Genomic DNA, 18,806 nt, shown 5'->3' on the forward strand with positions numbered 1-18,806 from the left:
GTTTTTAATTTAGCTTTAATCATCAACTCATCTTTTAGTTTTAGTCATATTTTAGTCTTCTAAATTGATTTAGTTTTAGTCTAGTTTTAGTCGACTAAATTCCTCAACATTTTAGTCGACTAAAATTACAGTCAATTTTGTCTACTAAAATATAGAGTATAACGGATAACACATCTTTGAAGTTTTCTTGAAACCACTTTTATTTAAAGGACCCGTATGTAGAAATGCAATGTCTTGTTCTGTGTACATCTTACGAATAATAAATAAATAATCAACTAATTAATAATAAATTAATAATACATTAATAATAAAATTGATAATACATTAATAATGAATTGATAAAATTAATAATGAATTCATTCTAATTATTCCGAATTTTCAACATTGTGGCATCAGATTGGCGCCCTCTGCTGGACACTTTATATATGTAGTAGTTGTACAAATTTTCCGAGATCCTCCTTATTAAAAATGTTCATTCACAAAAGCTGGTCAACAAGTCAAATGTTCTTTATCAAGCATGAAGTTTAATAAATCACATTCTGTGCAGGAATGATTGCAGGTCAGTGCTCATGTTGAATTCTATACAAAAAGAGTATAATTGTACATACATATATGGTTAACATCTGTACTTTTTCACAAGATCAAATAAATTAGGTACATTTCTGCAAAAAAGGTTATATTGTTACTTTGTATGAAAATAATGAGATGACGTGAAAAATTGCCAAATGGTTAAAAGACACAGCTGCTTGTTTAAGTGTATTAACATGTTCGACTTAGTCTGGTAATTGTGGCAGCGCTCCTACAAATATCACTTTCAAAAATCAGTTTTAACTGTGTGGGTTAAATTTAAATGTGAAACTAATCACATCTCAATCGCGACTGATGCCGTGGCCCCATGCCACCTTGGGCTGATGGTCCTCCTTTGTGGCAACAAATAGAGGAAGGCAGCTGCTGCCTGACGCAGGTCTGAGGACTGCTTGTGTGGGCTGGCTGCTCATAGGTTTCTCCTGAGGGAAACTGAGGTACGGTTTGTGTGACAGAGCAGGAGGAGGCTCAACCAAGGAGTCAAGAGGCAAGTAAGTGGGGATGTAATGAGGGGGGAAGTGGTGAGCGTGCTGGACATCTTGGTAGTGCGGTGGTCCTTCTCTGATCTGCGCTCGTGTACCAGTTCTTGGGGTTCGGAACCCCTGAGGCGCAGTGACCCCTGAAGAAGCGTGGCTTCGACAAGGCTCAGAGCCGACTCTGTCCGGAACTTCACATTCTGAGACGTTGTACCCGATGAGCCAGTAAGGTGAGTCCAGTTCCTCCTGTTCCGTAGTCCAGGCCTGGCCGCTAGGGACGGACTCGTCAGTGCGCCCGGACGGGGGGTCGCTTAAGTTACTTTCGCTGAGAGTGAAGACTCCTGAGCTGCTGCTGCCTGACAAGGTGGAGTTACTTCCACACAGAAGGGATGGTGGACTGGTGGGCGAGGCAGGTGAAGGTTGCAGGGGACACTAAAGAGACAGAAAGTGAGGAGTTTTGGGATTCAATGACGACATCCTGGTTATCAGTGTTTTGTCCTCCTGAGAACCAGCGTCCACTGCAGTGGACATTTATGTTATGCACAACAAGCCACTGCAGAGGACGCTGGTTCTCAGCAGGATTCGGGAATGCACAGAAGTGGCTTGATTATTGGTTTTACACAAGAGTCTTCAACATTTTGATGGAACTGATAAAGCGGAGACCTACTTATATATCCGTTACCATGAATTGATTAACGTGGACCCCGACTTAAACAAGTTGAAAAACTTATTCGGGTGTTACCATTTAGTGGTCAATTGTATGGAATATGTACTGTACTGTGCAATCTACTATTACAAGTTTTAATCAATCAATCAATTAAAAAATCCTATTTAAAATTGTGCTTTAAATTAAACTGCTCCTGAGGTATACTTTGTTATTATGTAATACTAACACATTCAGATAGTGCAGCATAGCTGGCAACTAGCACCCTAATTGTTAGATGACAGCTGATGCTCTTAATCGCTAGCTTACAACTAGCGCCCTAATCGTCTGCTGACAACGAGCATCCTAATCGCTCGCTGGCAACTGGCACGCTGATCGTTAGCAGAAAACCAGTGCCCTAATTGTTGGCTGACAACTGTCGCACCAATTGTTAGCTGACAAATGGTACCATAATCACTAGCTGTAAACTGGCCCACTAATTACAGTAGCTGACAACAAGCACCCTAATCGCTAGCTGACAATTGGCCCGCAAATCGTTAACTAAAGCACTAAGTGCTAGCTGACAATTGGCACGCAAATCGTTAACTAAAGCACTCAGTGCTAGCTGACAACCTTAATCGTTCGCTGACAACTAATGCCCTAATCACTAGCTGGAAACCGGTCCACTAATTGCAAGCGGACAACTAGCACACTAATAATTAGCTGACAACTAGCGCCCTAATCGCTAGCTGGCATCTGGTGCTCTAATGGCCAACTGACAAATAGCGCTCTAATTGTAAGTTGGAAGCTTGCACCGCTAATCTTTATCCGACAATTTGCACGCTAATCGTTAACTAATGGGCTAAGTCCTAGCTGACAACTAACACCCTAATTGTAAGTTGGCAGCTTGCGCCACTAATCTCTATCCAACAATTTAGACGATATTCTTTAACTAACGTGCTAAGTCCTAGCTGACAACTAGCACCCTAATCGTTCGCTGACAACTCGTGCTCTCATCGCTTGCATGCAACTGGTGCACTAATTGCTAGCTGACAACTCGCACAATAATAAATAGCTGACAACTAGCGTGCTAATCGTTGGGTGACAGCCATCGCCCTTATTGCTAGTTGACAACTGGCGCACTAATTGCTAACTGTACACTGGGGCGCTAATTGCTACAGTAACTGACAACTGGTGCTCTAATCGCTAGCTGGCAACCGGTGCTCTAATAGCTAGCTGATAACTAGCACCCTAATTGTAAGATGGCAGCTTGCGCCACTAATCTCTATCTGACAAGTGGCCCGCTAATCGTTAACAAACGTGCTAAGTATCAGCTGACAACTAGCACCCTAATTGTTAGCTGAAAAATAGTACCCTAATCGCTAGCTGGCAACAGGTGCACTGATTGCAGGGGTGCTGGAGCCTATCCCAGCTGCAATCGGGCGGAAGGCACACATACTAACCCCTGTACCACCGTGCCGCCCGTTAATGTAATATATATAAAATATGAAATAATATAAGAATAACAATCAATGGCGACAAGCCGCTCTTTCTCACACGTAAACAATATGGTATGTACAAGGATGACAAGAAGGGCAAATAAAAGGAGGAAGAGGAGGAGGGTACCTTTCTTAGGGATCGTGCAGGGAGAGCAGGAGGGAGGTCACTGAGTTGGTGGTGGTAAGCATCAAAGTGCATCGACAGGCGTTGGCCTGTAGGAGGACGTAGACACACAAGGACTGAGAGAAGCACCTTGGAGCAAAGAGGACGTGGGGAAGACAACTGAAGAGGAACTAGTGTTGACGACTGGGCTGAGGGTGGGTCGTGGGGGTGGGGTCTTGGGTGTACAATATGATAAATATTTTGGATCATACCGTGTGGAACATTTCGTGGGGGAACAGGAGGCGCCATGATGTTCCCAATGTGGGCGGATAGAACAGGCACAGCTTCTCTGGTACCACTGTCCAAACTCCAACTACTGGGGGCGGTCAAAACTGCAGGACCAGAAGGTAACATAAGTACACACGACTACACGTACAAGTACAAATTAGAGTTGTCCGATAATGGCTTTTTTGCCGATATCCGATATCCTGATATTGTCCAACTCTTAATTACCGATTCCGATACCAACCGATACCGATATATACAGTCGTGGAATTAACACATTATTATGCCTAATTTTGTTGTGATGCCCCGCTGGATGCATTAAACAATGTAACAAGGTTTTCCAAAATAAATCAACTCAAGTTAGGGAAAAAAATGCCAACATGGCACTGCCATATTTATTATTGAAGTCACAAAGTGCATAATTTTTTTCAACATGCCTCAAAACAGCAGCTTGGAATTTGGGACATGCTCTCCCTGAGAGAGCATGAGGAGGTTGAGGTGGGCGGGGTTGAGGTGGGGGGGGGGGGTGTATATTGTAGCTTCCCGTAAGAGTTAGTGCTGCAAGGGGTTCTGGGTAATTGTTCTGTTGTGTTTATGTTGTGTTACGGTGCGGATGTTCTCCCGAAATGTGTTTGTCATTCTTGTTTGGTGTGGGTTCACAGTGTGGCGCATATTTGTAACAGTGTTAAAGTTGTTCATATGGTCACCCTCAGTGTGACCTTTATGGTTGTTGACCAAGTATGCCTTGCATTCACTTGTGTGTGTGAAAAGCCGCAGATATTATGTGATTGGGCCGGCACGCAAAGAAAGTGCCTTTAAGCTTTATTGGCGCTCTGTACTTCTCCCTACGTCCGTGTACCACTCCATACAGCGGCGTTTTAAAAAGTCATAAATTTTACTTTTTGAAACCGATACCGATAATTTTGAAACCGATACCGATAATTTCCGATATTACATTTTAAAGCATTTATCGGCCGATAATATCGGCAGTCCGATATAATCGGACATCCCTAGTACAAATATAATTAAAAGTACAAGGACACGTACAAGTACTGTACACCCACAAGTACAAGTAAAAGTATCTGCAAACGCGTATCTCAATCTGTGCGTCTGTAATCCAATTCACGTGTCTGTGTACTAATTTGTATCTCATCCCAATCTGTGTAATTAGAGTATCAGCGTATGCGTGTTTTAAATCGTCCGTCCGTATTATGATTTGTCTATGGGAGAAAAAAAATCGGTCTGTCCGTATTTTGATCTGTGTGTGTGTAAAAAATTGTGTGCATCTGTATTCGGATTCGTGTGTAGGAGGAATCCTTGAGTGGCGGTCTTTTTACGCGTGATTTCTTGCTAAATTTCTGCAGTGGAAGAGTTGTGAGTGCGAAATCATATTTGTGTGTGCGTGTAACACAATCTCTGTGTGTGCGCGTAATCATATTTGTGTGTGCGTGTAACACAATCTCTGTGTGTGTGCGTAATCATATTTGTGTGTGCGTGTAATACAATCTATGTGTGCGTAGTAGGGTTGTACGGTATACCGTATTAGTATAGTACCGCAATATTAATGAATCATATTCGGTACTATACCGCCAAAAGTACCGGTCGTGTCATGCAGACGAGCATACTACTTCTAAATCACTAATCCTTGTCTCCATGGCGACATATACAGTACAATTATTACAAGCATCATCCCTGTAGGACGGGAGATAGCTATTCATGCTTCATTACTTACCGCCGCACACCGGAGTCATAATACTGGATGTGTTATAAATGATCTATAGACAAGATGTTGCTATGTCCGATAATCAACCATCTTCAATCATAACTTTGAACACACTTCATGCAAGTGAATGAAGGGCATACTTAGTCAACAGCCATACATGTCACACGAAGGGTGGCCGTATGAACAACGCCAACACTGTCATAAACATGTGCCATATAGTGAAACCACACCGAACAACAATGACAGACACATTTTGGGAGAATATTTGCAAGGCAACACAACATAAACACCACAGAACAAATTCCCAGAATTCCCTGCAGCACCAACTCTTCCGGGAGGCTACAATATAAACAAACATCACCTAACATCCACTGTAATGATACCAAGTACAGGAGCGTATCTAGTCGATACTACTATGATTACATCGATATTTTTTAGCATCACTAAATCTTATTTCGGTTTTTTTATTTTTATATTATGTTTATAAACTCAGGAAATTTGTCCCTGGACACATGAGGACTTTGAATATGACCAATGTATGATCCTGTAACTACTTGGTATCGGATAGCTACCCAAATTTGTGGTATCATCCAAAACTAATGTAAAGTATCAAACAACAGAAGAATAAGTGATTATTACATTTTAACAGAAGTGTAGATAGAACATGTTAAAACAGAAAGTAAGCAGATATTAACAGTAAATGAACAAGTAGATTAATAATACATTTTCTACCACTTGTCCTTAATAATTTTGACAAAATAATAGAATGATAAATGACACAATATGTTACTGCATACGTCAGCAGACTAATTAGGAGCCTTTGTTTGTTTACTTACTAATAAAAGACAAGTTGTCTTGTATGTTCACTATTTTATTTAAGGACAAACTGGCAATAAGAAACATATGTTTAATGTACCCTAAGATTTTTTTGTTAAGATAAAGCCAATAATGACATTTTTTGTGGTCCCCTTTATTTAGAAAAGTACCGAAAAGTATTTAAAAAAGTACCGAAATACCCAATACCAAAATATTGGTATCAGGACAACACTAGTGCGTACTAAGAGTTGTTTGTGTGTAAAAAAAATGTGTGTGTGTCTGTAATCACATTTTTGTGAAGTAGGAACCCTGATTGGCTGCCTTTTTACACGTGACATTTGCGACACTTCTGTTGTCCGTCTGTGCAGCGATCCGAACTTGTAAAAAGACTTGTCTGTCTTCAACTTCCCCTGTCTTTCCCTACATTAACCACTAGTCGGCGCCTCGCACCCACTCGCAAGCCAAGTGCAATGGATTTTCCATCAAATGATGGGAATAAAAGTTCATGTTTTAGTGGTAACTTAGTTGTCAAAAGGATTTTGTACTCAAATAAGTGATCAGTTTTGTTATGACATATAGCGTACAAAATGATTGCGTTTCCTCCATCGGTTGGCGGGATTCTGATTACGCACACACACATCGAGGTACAGACACACAGTACACAGACACATGAACTGGATTATAGACGCACAGATTGAGATACGCGTTTGCAAATAATTTTGCTACAATAATAAGTCCATACAAGTGCAAGTACTGTAAATATATGTAGGGTACACGTACACGTACAAGTACAAGTACATGTGCATGTGCATGTACAAGTGCAATGAGCTTTGTTCTCAGTACACCAACCTTTGTCAGTAAAGGAGAGGTTGGGGTCGCTGCAGGGTTTACAACCTGGACTGATCACCTGATGCAAAAATGCTCGCTGCAAGAGTGAAGGATGGCAGACATGAAAACATATTCACTAAGTTCAAGCCACAACAAGCAGGTTACAGTTTTTTATGGTAACTTAAAAAAAGTGGTTTGATGGCACGTATTTGCAGGGAAAAAGCTATAAATCCAGCAGAGGGCGCTGTTTCACAAGTCAATTTACTCAACATTTTCCAGCAGGCAGATGCTTTGACTTGACGTAATGTGTAACAGTGTGTTTTGTAAGTAAAATACTGTATATTATCATTGCTTCTTCATGTATAAAACTGAATTCAAAATGTGTTTGATAACGAGGACTAAGACCTTTTACCATGTTGATCATAAATGGACATTTTTATGGGTGCTTCTATTTTTCGTACTTTTTCATCATTGACTGAAGGTCTTGGAACATAAACCCCTCAGGAATAGCAGGGATCTACAGTAATGAAAATATTATACATTTTCATGATTTTGGCTACTTTTTATAGAGCCAAATGGAACAAAATGTATTAAATAAATAAATCTTTGAATAATTACTTAAAATGTGTCTTTAGTTAATTATGATTGGAATTGAATGCATAAATGTGTTATTAAAAGTTGCATTATTTATTTAATGTACAATGTAATGTAATTATTGAATGACTTAATAAAATATTAATTAAATGATTTTTATGATTTGGTTAATTATTTAACAATTTAAATAACAGTTGATTCAATTAGTTAATGACACAATTGAGTAACTTTAAGTGCTGGTTAACCAATCAGATGTTAGGATTTGCCCAGACTTTGACTGCCGAGTTTGACAAATAAAATACATTTATGAAGCGCTGACAAATTCAAATGGGACAAAATTAAATCAACAGATATATCTTCAAATTAATACTTGAACGTGTCATAAATTAACTAAATGATTAAATACATTGTTGAATAATAAAAATAAGGAAATCAATGATGAATTAGAATTAGATCACAAAAGTATTAATTAAATCATGCAATAATTAAGTCATTACATAATTAGAATAATTTTATATTAAATACATTCATTATTAATGAATACATTAATTTAAAATATAGCATGTATATATTTAATTCCACTTATAATTAATTAATTGGAATTAATTAATGACACATTTAAGTAGTTATTTCAAGAAATATTTATTTATTTAATTTTGTCCCATTTGGCTCTTCATAACTTCTGGCTTCAGAATAAATCTAATATCCAAAATGACGATGACATCCAAAGCTAACCTGTCCGCTCTCGCTGAAGTTTTGATACAAGACGCTGCTCGGACGTTCTCGCTGTGGCGGCAACAGCATCAAAATGTCTCTGTTGTTTCTGCTTTGTTCTGTCAGAGAAACAAGTTTAGTGAAAAAGCAGCAATAAAAAATGTAGTTTGCATGCGCAGGATGTGCACTTCATGCTGCCTTCACCTTTAATTGTTGACAGGGCTGAGTTGATTAATTGAGAAGGGGCAGAGTGGGTGGAGCTAATGCTGGAGGAGGAGTGGCTTGCCTGCAGTAAAAAATAAATGTGACCATCAAGGAGAGAATAAAGAATGTTTTCATTCATTCAAAGTGTAGCCCTAAATCACGAGTGTCTCAAAGGGCTGCAAAGAGTTATGAAAACTTTAAAGAGATAACAGAAACAACATGTCTTGCAGCTCATGTTCATTATTTACATGCTGCGGCCCCTGTTTGAAATCTCATAATCATGAAATTTGCATGTGAGGATTTTTAAGGATTTTTTTATTTTTATTGTTACTTTCTGCTGTCCACCTTGCTTGTTACACGTTGAACTTTATAATTCATTATTCTAAATAAAAGTATATACTGTACTTAAATTTGGCAAAAATAAATAGAAGATACCAGACATTTACACTTGTTGGTCTTTGTTCCACGACATTCCGTGTTACAATGTGCAATCAAAGAATTTAATTTTGGTCAATGAAAACGAGATTAGCACACGCGCCGCTCCACTGAGGAAGCATAAAATCACTGATTAGTTACGTTTTGACTCTTCATTATGCTTCCCAAGCGTAAGACAGGCTCTTCTGGTGGCAGTGGGCCAACAAAAAAAAAAAGCTACTTTCACATTGGAAGGGAGAAATTGAACACCATAAAAGCTCAGAGAGAGGAGAAACGCCTGCAAAAATCGCCCTCACTTTTTGATCTCAACCGCTCGACTGTTGCGTCCATCATGTTTTGCCTTTGTTGCACATGACAACCCTTACGGTTGCAGAATTGGCACCAGCTCAAGCACTTGGCAGGCAAACAGGCATATTCATAGCGAGCCTAGCCGGTAATGTTGCAATTTTCCATGCCAACAAAGCAAGAATGACTGATAGAACGTGTTTAAAAGTTAGGCTCCACTTTTCAAAATGCGCTACCTTGATGCTAATTTACATTGGATATGCCTATATACATGCTAATGATTAGCACTGGTGATTTTACATGGCTTTTTTAACCCCTCCAAATTTGCCAATCAAAAAAACTGAGATGTACGTTACAATCAAACTGGTGTGTGGTAAGCACAATAAGTACAGTGTAAAATGGTAAATGGGTTGTACTTGTCAAGCGCTTTTCTACCTTTCTAAGGAACTCAAAGCGCTTTGACACTATTTCCACATCCACCCATTCACACACACACATTCACACATTCACACACTGAAGTGTAAACCAGGGGTGGGCAATTAATTTTTACCGGGGGCAGCATGAGCAACTGGAGCACTGCTGGAGGGCCACACCGATAATATTTCAATTAAATTTTGCTCAAATTATTTTTGATATACCGTAAGATAAATAATAATAATAATAATAATAATAATAATAATAATTTAATTTAACCTAACTTAACTTTATACAAAAGCAGATTGCTTTTGATGGTTTTATTTTTAACAGTGTTTTACACAACACTTCCTGATGTATAATACAATGCAAAAATGTTAATTTCTCTCACTTTATCTTGCATCCTCTTTAAAAGTCCAACATTTTTCCCCGTCAGTTTTGGACAACCATCTGTTGTCACACCTGCCAGCTTGTCCCATTTCAGTCCTAACATGTCCAAACATACTATTAACCCTTTGTAGGGCTCAACATAGGAAAACACTGGAAGATTCAACTTCAAGCCAATATACTACTTTTTGGCTCCAACAACACACCAAGGACAATCTGAAATGAATGCATACTTGGAAATGAGACTCAGAAGTGTAAGACAACAAAACAATTATAACTGGACAGCGAGGGATGGGTATCGATACTGGTACTCTACTTTTTCGTGTATTCAAATGTGTTAATAAATGTTAATTGTTTGAAAAAAATATACATTTTTATAATTTAACATTTAACACTGAGCTGTGCTGTCTAGTTGTGTCTCAGTTCCAAGTGTCATATAGTAGACTTTGCATGCTGGGGCAATTCCAAGTTGTGAGATTGCAGTAGTGTATTGGCTGTAGTGTATTGCCTTAGAGAAGAAGTAGTCTTTGCCATTCAGTTGAATATCCCACTCTTGTCTTATGCTGAGTCCTACAAAGTGTTTATACTAAGGCTGTCCAGAATAACGAGTTAGCTTGTGTGACTAACTACAAAAAATTACCCCATTAATCATGCATCTACACAGATTAATCGCACATGCTCCTTTACCTTAAACGTGGATGGTTACGTGAAAGGCGAAGCAGCTTGTTATACGGTCAGTGATCAATGAAATGCACATGTCAGTGCAAAGATTAGTTCAACTGTTGTGCTCCCTGGAAAATTTAACTTCAAAATAAACCCTGATGGGACTTTAGATGGAACTGCTACCAAGTTCTGATCAAATATCAGGCGAGTAATAACCTGTAATTAATTATGATTCATCCAAATTCAAGAGTGTGATTAATCTGATTTTTAAAAATAGTCATTTGACAGCACTAATTTATACTGTAAGTATTGTACTCTTTACACACCAGCTGTTTGATTACAACATGCCTCTTAGTTATGGACGGTATAGCTCGGTTGGTAGAGCGGCCGTGCCAGCAACTTGAGGGTTGCAGGTTCGATCCCCGCTTCCGCCATCCTAGTCACTGCCGTTGTGTCCTTGGGCAAGACACTTTACCCACCTGCTCCCAGTGCCACCCACACTGGTTTAAATGTAACTTAGATATTGGGTTTCACAATGTAAAGCGCTTTGAGTCACTTGAGAAAAAGCGCTATATAAATGTAATTCACTTCACTTCACTTCACTTATAGTTTTCATTACCAAATTTGGAGGTGTTGAAATCGCCATGTAAAATCGCTAATGCTAATTGTTAGCATGTCTATGACAAATTTGATGTAAATTAGCATCGAGCTAGTGCATTTTGGAAAGTGGAGCCTTACTGTACTTTTGAGTGCTTTCTTCTTGCTTTGTTAGGCATGGAAAATTGTAACTATTATCTATGTAGAGGCAGTCTGGCTGAGTTCACTCTAAATGCTTGATTGCTTGTTTCCCGGCTAAGTGCTTGAGCCGAGGTAAGGTATCGAATTATGTCATTGTTTGATTTTACATGAATCTGTATCTGGTAGTACCGACGGACTTCAGTCAGTACCTATAAAAGTACCGATTCCAGTACCCATCCCTATGGACAGCAGAGTTGTCATTAGCAGCTTGTGAAATGTTCAATTTAAAAAAAAAGAAAATGTTTTATTATTACGTTTGTAAATAAATGACCATTTATCACCACATAAACACACAAAAGTACTGAAAATTGGTACCGTTGAGTACGGGTATTGAGTACCAGGTACTGGGAATTTGTATTGTATCGGTTCAAATGTGAAAGGGGACCACCTGTACTTGTCAGAGGTCACCATTGACTTTCGCTTTCATATTAGCAGATGAGTGCTGACCTGAATGCCATAGAAGTCTTCGCGATGCTCAGCCAGCACGCCGTCGGCCAGAATGAAAAGGTTTCCAACATTTGCCATCTCACTGGTGATGCGAGACAAAAGAGAAGAGGTGCAGTTGTGCAGTGAGTACAGTTATGGATGAAGGAGACGATGGCAGATGAGGAATTCAGAGGAGGAGCCGAGGACGTGATGAGGGATGAAAGATGGTAGCACATCATGTAGAATACAAATATTGTATTTCTACTGGCGTGACGAAGAGAGGCAGAAAGGGCGAAGATGAGTCAGACAGGGGATGTTCAGAGGCAGGGCCGGCCCCTGGCATTAATACTCTGTTGTTTAGGGCCACAACAACTAGACATGGATGGATGGATGGTCACTCCAAGTAGCTGATCATCACCGTGCTGCAGGTATTTGATGGTTCTAGTTTGACGGACTTTGATTGCCTCATGAATACAATTATATCTTGTTTCTGATCAACTATTATTCAGCAGTGAGTTAACACGTAATTTGTAATAGTTGGTTTTCCCTGCATCGCAGCTGCATCCATTCAAAAGCCCATAAATATAATTACTGATTAAGCATCGCTTTGATTGCCGTCATCGTGACAGAATTACGACCGTATTTCTAAACCAACTGTACTATTTAAGTTTATATTGTAGCCAAACCTTTTCCCTAAAGATATAATGTCTAAAGAACATTTGAATTGTCATAGTTTTTGCCCATTTATTGTGTTTTGTTCACTTTTTCATTTAATGCCAAAGCGGCATACTAGTTTTGAATTGGAGATATTGAACCCTTCTTACCCTGCTCGGACATATCAACCTATTTTTTTCTCTTTTCCTACAAACTTTAAACATTATCTCTCAATCACAGACAGTTGCTTTGCACAGACATGCATGCACCCGTTGCAAAGGAGATCTATTTGTGAACAAAATTATTTTAAATATGATATTGATATTGGTGATATTGTTGCCTTGTTGCTGTTCTGTGAGTAAAACCATTATTTTTTGTGTGTGTTTGTTTTTAAACTGTGTTTTTGTAAGTTAGAGGTTTGGGTCCCCGCATATTGGACTGAACTGAATCATAGTTGTTTTTCCTTCATTGTTCACACCTGATTATTTATACCGTATTTTCCGCACTATAAGGCGCACCGGATTATAAGGCGCACCTTCAATGAATGGCCTATTTTAAAACTGTGTTCATATATAAGGCGCACCGCATTATAAGGCGCATAGAATAGACGCTACAGTAGAGGCTGGGGTTACTTTATGCATCCCGTAGTTGCGAGACCTGTTGTGGCTCAATATTGGTCCATATATAAGGCGCACCGGATTATAAGGCGCACTGTCAGCTTTTGAGAAAATTGGAGGTTTTTAGGTGCGCCTTATAGTGCGGAAAATACGGTAGTTAATACAAATCTTTACATAACTTTTAAAATATGAATAAAACATTATTTCTTAGTATCCAATTATAAACGTACTTGAACAGCATTTTTGTTTGTTGTGTCTTTTATGCACACACTCAGGCTTCCATAGACAAATCTACTTCTGGTCGCCATCAGTATCGCTTTTAATTGGTTACCCGCCTGGCCATTGTAAAGAAATTATTTAAATGTACATACATTTACAAATATGAATAGAATATTTTACAGTTTCCAACTTTTATAGATATGTTTTTTTAATATTAGGAAGCCTTCTGGACCTAAAATAATACCGACAGTCACATTTACAAGATGTAAATTTTAAAGCACGATGTGGCGAGGGACAACTGTATTAGAATGCTCATTAGGCTGCCGTCAGTCTTATTGCCTCAAGTGTGGTATACGAGTAATACTACAGACTAAAATGGGCAAATGGTAAAATCTTGTTAAGGCCACAAAAAGCCGCAGGAATATGTGACATATGTGATTTTCAATATAGTAAAACAAGTTTGTCCTGTTTTGTCTGTTCAGTTAGACATGTGCAAACATTTATTTTGGCAATTTTGTCTACAAAGTGGTGTTGACAAAAAAATGGATGAAATGGGTTGACTCCACCTTGCCAAGAACACAAATGTACAAACTTAAATAGCATCACGTTAAAAGTCGCTTAACCAAACACTAAAAAAGTGAAATAACAGTAGAAGCTGATTCTAGTGTGAGAAACAACAATGGAGATGATACTGAAAGGCTTTCTGACCTGTGACGGTGTACTTTGAAGCTCTCGGGACTAACGAGACTGTGAGTGGCCACAATCCCTTTGGGGGCGTTTGCTTTGTCGAAAGCACATGGACCCTGTAAACACAAAAAGTTGGATCAGATGACAAGTCTTGTCTGTTTTGGTCTTTTTTTCTCTCTGAGACAACATGTGAAGAAAGTTCTTACATTGCAGAGGCTGTTCCTCAACACCTGGAATTGATCTATCAGCTTTTTGTGCAGGGGACGCATTTCTGGGTGCACCATTCTCTCGTGCACAGCCAGGCCGCTTCCAAGGATGTGAACCTAAAAGAAAACATGTTTCAGCCTGACTTTATCTCATGTTTTGTACGGCCCACTTTTTGTTTAAATTAGTTTTCCAGGAACATTTTTAACAAAAATGTCGTATACAGTTTGGTTATTGTACAGTTAGATTGTGCCTAAGAAACTAGTTAGTTTGGCCGCATATCATTCCGTGGAATCGAGTGTCCAAACAAAGAATCTCAGGTGTTAATTAATATCTCAGTCTATTATCTCACCTACTCAATGGCCTAGTGGTTAGAGTGTCCGCCCTGCGAACGGTAGGTTGTGAGTTCAAACCCCGGCCGAGTCATACCAAAGACTATAAAAATGGGACCTCTTGGCACTCAGCATCAAGGGTTGGAATTGGGGGTTAAATCACCAAAAATGATTCCCGGGCGCGGCACTGCTGCTGCTCACTGCTCCCCTCACCTCCCAGGGGGTGAACAAGGGGATGGGTCAAATGCAGAGGACAAATTTCACCACACCTAGTGTGCGTGTGACAATCATTGCTACTTTAACTTTAACTTTAATTATAAATAATTTTTAAAAATGTAGAATAAATATAATCCACCATGGGGCCAAAAAACATTGCCAGTGCCTACAGAAAAAAAATAAAAAATAATAGTAGAACAAGAAAAAGAAAAATATCCATCTAATAATTTTAACTAAAGTTATTCTCTATAAAATGTGTTTTGTGCTTTTATTTTTGGGTGTCATGAACGGATTCATTGGATATACATTATTTGGACCGTCAGACTTTTTGGAACAGATTACAAACAAAACCTTAGGCTTGACTGTAGAATTAGACCCAGTCCCAAGACACCCCTTTGCCCTGCTTTTTAGCCCTATCCCTATATTTTGCGTGTCCCCGTGGGGGTAGTGGTGTCCCAATGACTCTTTACATTTAGGGGTAGTGGGCATAACGAAGGGTAGGTGGTGTAAATTTAGCCCCCTTGGGACGGCGTGGCGCGGTTGGGAGAGTGGCCATGCCAGCAACCTGAGGGTTCCTGGTTCGATCCCCAGCTTCTACAAACCTAGTCATGTCCGTTGTGTCCTTGAGCAAGACACTTCACCCTTGCTCCTAATGGGTCGTGGTTAGCGCCTTGCATGGCAGCTCCCGCCATCAGTGTGTGAATGTGTGTGTGAATGGGTGAATGTGGAAATAGTGTCAAAGCGCTTTGAGTACCTTGAAGGTAGAAAAGCGCTATACAAGTATAATCCATTTACCATTTACTACAGAGCGAGGGATTTCGGATGCTGACTCGCTCAGGGAGGGCCAGAGAAAATTCCCCAATTTCTGCATAAGTTTTATAATATTTTACAAGTTAGTTTGTAAAGTTAGCCAGCTAGCCACGGTGGCTAACGTTAGGCTAAAATACTGACGAAAAGCCTGCGAATGTGAAAACATTAATGTTACATATCTTCAAAAAATTAACAAGAGACAAAAGTTGTCGATGGCAGCAGCTTCGTCTCCGTGTAGTTGTTTGTTTATTCATCAACCAAAGCATGATGAATGATTTAAAAAAAATGATTTCAGCATTGCTGCCAGGTTTGTTATGGTGGAACTGCTACTAATAAAGTACCACAGTACTAATGCATTTTTTTTCATCCACATATACTGCCGAGGCGCATGCAGAGTGTGTCAGCATGCACATACAAAGTGCATACAAGCAGAAACAGTCTGGAGAGAAAGACTGGAAAAAAAGGCATTCTACTGGTTAATAAAGAGTGTATGTAAAGTGCAATATGGAGGTATTTGGGCTTCAAAACTACCGATAAAGGTCACGCTTTAAACACAGAAACTTGTGTGGCCTACCACGCTATTTATGTGGCCTTCTACTTCATTTATGCGATCTGACACTTCATTTAGGAGCCCTGCCACAACAATTTATGTGGCCTGCCACATCACTTATGTAGTGGCCTGCCATATCATTTTTACGTGGCCTGGGACATCCCTTTGTGGCCTGCCACATCACTTGTGTGCCTTACCACTTAATTTATGTGGCCTGCTACTTAATTTATGCGATCTGACATTTCATTTTTGAGGCCTGCCACATCAATTTATGTGGCCTGCCACATCACTCGTGTGGCCTACCACTTCATTTATGTGGCCTGGCACCTCATTTATGTGGCCTGCGAAAGACTTGAAATAATAAAGAACTTTCTGGCTAAAGGTATTTGTTCTTTCAATTTTGACAGAAAAATGCACTGCATGCAATTGCATATGTTTTACACTTTGGTATTATCTGATCATGCAACAGGATGTTCAAAGCATTTTTTTTTGTTTTCAAAATCTAAATACTTAAATATCTGCTCGTCACCTTGATTTAGGATTACCAATCGATCTGTTGGTTAAATATGTAATAATCAAAAAGAGTTACCTAGCAAAATGTGGAATAGGCTATTTTTATATGTTTATATTCATATATATTCACTGTTACAAGCGTCCCTCTGAGAGCAGCCATAATTGTGATGCAATAAAAACAAGTTTGACACCGCTGCCCTAAATAGTCCACGTTACAAAGTTGTTAACTTCTCACCTGCTCCTGCATCAAATTTTTCAGCTGTGTGATCTTCTCGCTGTCCTCGGAGTGGCTGCTGATGTAATCTTTGTCAAAGAAAGCCTGACAACAAAACATAGATTACTACCAACAAAAGTCTAAAATTGACAATGGCAATATTTTTTCCGGTGATTTACTATTTCATTTCAGTGGTATGGTAGGATTTTTGACACACATGCAATTATTATTATTTGTATTTTGGCGATGTTTGGAACTACTTTTCTGGCGTTGTGACACAACACTTCAGGACACTGTCGAGAGAGCTACTGAAACTGCTGTATCGCCTTTGAGTCGCCTTTGAGTTTGAAAAAGGTAATGCTAAAATGTTGTGGCAATAGGCCACAACAACATAATTCCACATGCTACCAGCTAAAAATCCGGACAGACTGAAGTCTGTCAACTTATCTCTGACGACATCGCTGGGAATACTCGGCAAGATGCTCGTTTGCTCTGAGCATTTTTTACCTGATGACTATTCTGAATTGTGCTGAACAATACAACCATCCCATCAGTTGGCATCCCAGCGAGTGTGGACATTTTAAGTGGTTGTTTTATTATATGTTTGTATTTTGTCAATGAAACGTTGGCTCTCACAAAGTCTGCCATGATTAGTGGTAGCAAATACAGAACGTGCTCTTTATGTTGTTGTTGTTGACGGAAGTAGCGTTATTTTCTATGCGCTTTGTGGAATCAATGTGAAGTAGTTGTAATGCTTAAAATAATACTGTAAAAAAAAGTATTACATGTTATCATGAATGTACCTACATGGTTACAGCATGTCTATAATTTTTTTTTTTTACAGAGCTTAAAAGTCAGATAGATTAATCCCCATTACTCGCATAGTTAGTCGCCCAATTTTAGCAGTTTTTCATTATGTAGAACGCACAGAAAAGGTAAAATGTTGGAATAATTATGTGTAAGTTATCGCACAACTTTAGTATGCTTAAAGTAATTTGCTAAAGTTATTAGCTATTGTGCTCAAGCTGTAATTTTTATATCTGTGCAAGGACAAAACTTGTTGTCTGAGGGGTGGCCTCAGCCGCAGATGTTATCTTTGTTTTAGCCCGCTAACATGAAGGACTTCAAGGACCTCAACGAAGATAAGACGACAGCACGCAGACGAAGCAGAGACAAGGCGAAATCACAAGGCCCCAGCACATTCTGTCACATATTGTGCGTACTGGAGCTGCTTTGCATGATATGTGTGACCTCTCCTTTTAGAGGCGGCCTCAGTGATGTTGACTGGGGAACTCCTGAATAAATAGAGTGATGCGGGAGCTGTACCTTAGAGCGTAGGGCGAGACTGTGACTAAGTGTGCAGCTCGCATGCATTCTCTTCATGAGCTAAATTGAACTCTGTCTCTGCATAATTCCTTGCTTCTTGTCTGTTTAATAGATGTCATCAGTGTTTGAACCTGACATCTTCTTGGTCCTTCGAGCCGGAAACTTTTCAGAAAAAGCACAGCTTGAGCACAATAGCTAATAACTATAGCAACGGACTTTAAGCATACTAAATTTGTGTGATAACTTACACATTATTATTCTAACATAAAGAAAAGTGTGTTCTTGTCTCCTATAAGGGTTGAGGATGATGGGCAAACTTTGACACCCACAACGACTGCTTTGACTAACCTCCTGGTATCTGGCAATGCCGCCATTGACAGCGGCGTCAATGACTCCGTTGAGCGTCATGCTGAGGAGGTTGACGTTGTTGTGTAGCTGTTTGTGTTGATACTGACTGACCAAGGTCCGCAGCTCCTGGTTCTTGTTCTCCACCACACAGATGGCATTTTCTAATGGGCTCACCTCCACCTGAAACACACCAAGAAATCACAGCTTAAAGACCAAGTGGGTTTTCTTCTGAGGGTTA

The 18,806-nt window shown here is 39.4% G+C and overlaps 1 protein-coding gene across 7 annotated transcripts in view; it reads right to left on the minus strand.

Moving 5' to 3' along the window:
• Positions 1-509: 509 nt before the first annotated feature.
• LOC133650217 (dedicator of cytokinesis protein 3-like) overlaps positions 510-18,806 on the minus strand; it is a 92,878-nt gene continuing 74,581 nt past the window's right edge. For 6 of the 7 annotated variants that reach the window (XM_062047241.1, XM_062047232.1, XM_062047210.1 and 3 more), the window contains 11 exons: positions 18,569-18,748; positions 16,916-16,999; positions 14,262-14,378; positions 14,077-14,171; positions 11,900-11,981; positions 8,471-8,552; positions 8,288-8,385; positions 6,980-7,055; positions 3,579-3,698; positions 3,331-3,416; positions 510-1,493 (listed from right to left, as the gene is read on the minus strand). In XM_062047241.1, the coding sequence (XP_061903225.1) occupies positions 870-1,493; positions 3,331-3,416; positions 3,579-3,698; positions 6,980-7,055; positions 8,288-8,385; positions 8,471-8,552; positions 11,900-11,981; positions 14,077-14,171; positions 14,262-14,378; positions 16,916-16,999; positions 18,569-18,748 (1,644 nt within the window). In that variant the 3' untranslated portion in view covers positions 510-869. The remainder of the gene's footprint in view (positions 1,494-3,330; positions 3,417-3,578; positions 3,699-6,979; positions 7,056-8,287; positions 8,386-8,470; positions 8,553-11,899; positions 11,982-14,076; positions 14,172-14,261; positions 14,379-16,915; positions 17,000-18,568; positions 18,749-18,806) is intronic. The other variant, XM_062047249.1, reaches the window with a different exon arrangement.

The sequence above is a fragment of the Entelurus aequoreus genome, linkage group LG01 (assembly GCF_033978785.1).
Source record: "Entelurus aequoreus isolate RoL-2023_Sb linkage group LG01, RoL_Eaeq_v1.1, whole genome shotgun sequence".
Lineage (NCBI taxonomy): Eukaryota > Metazoa > Chordata > Actinopteri > Syngnathiformes > Syngnathidae > Entelurus > Entelurus aequoreus.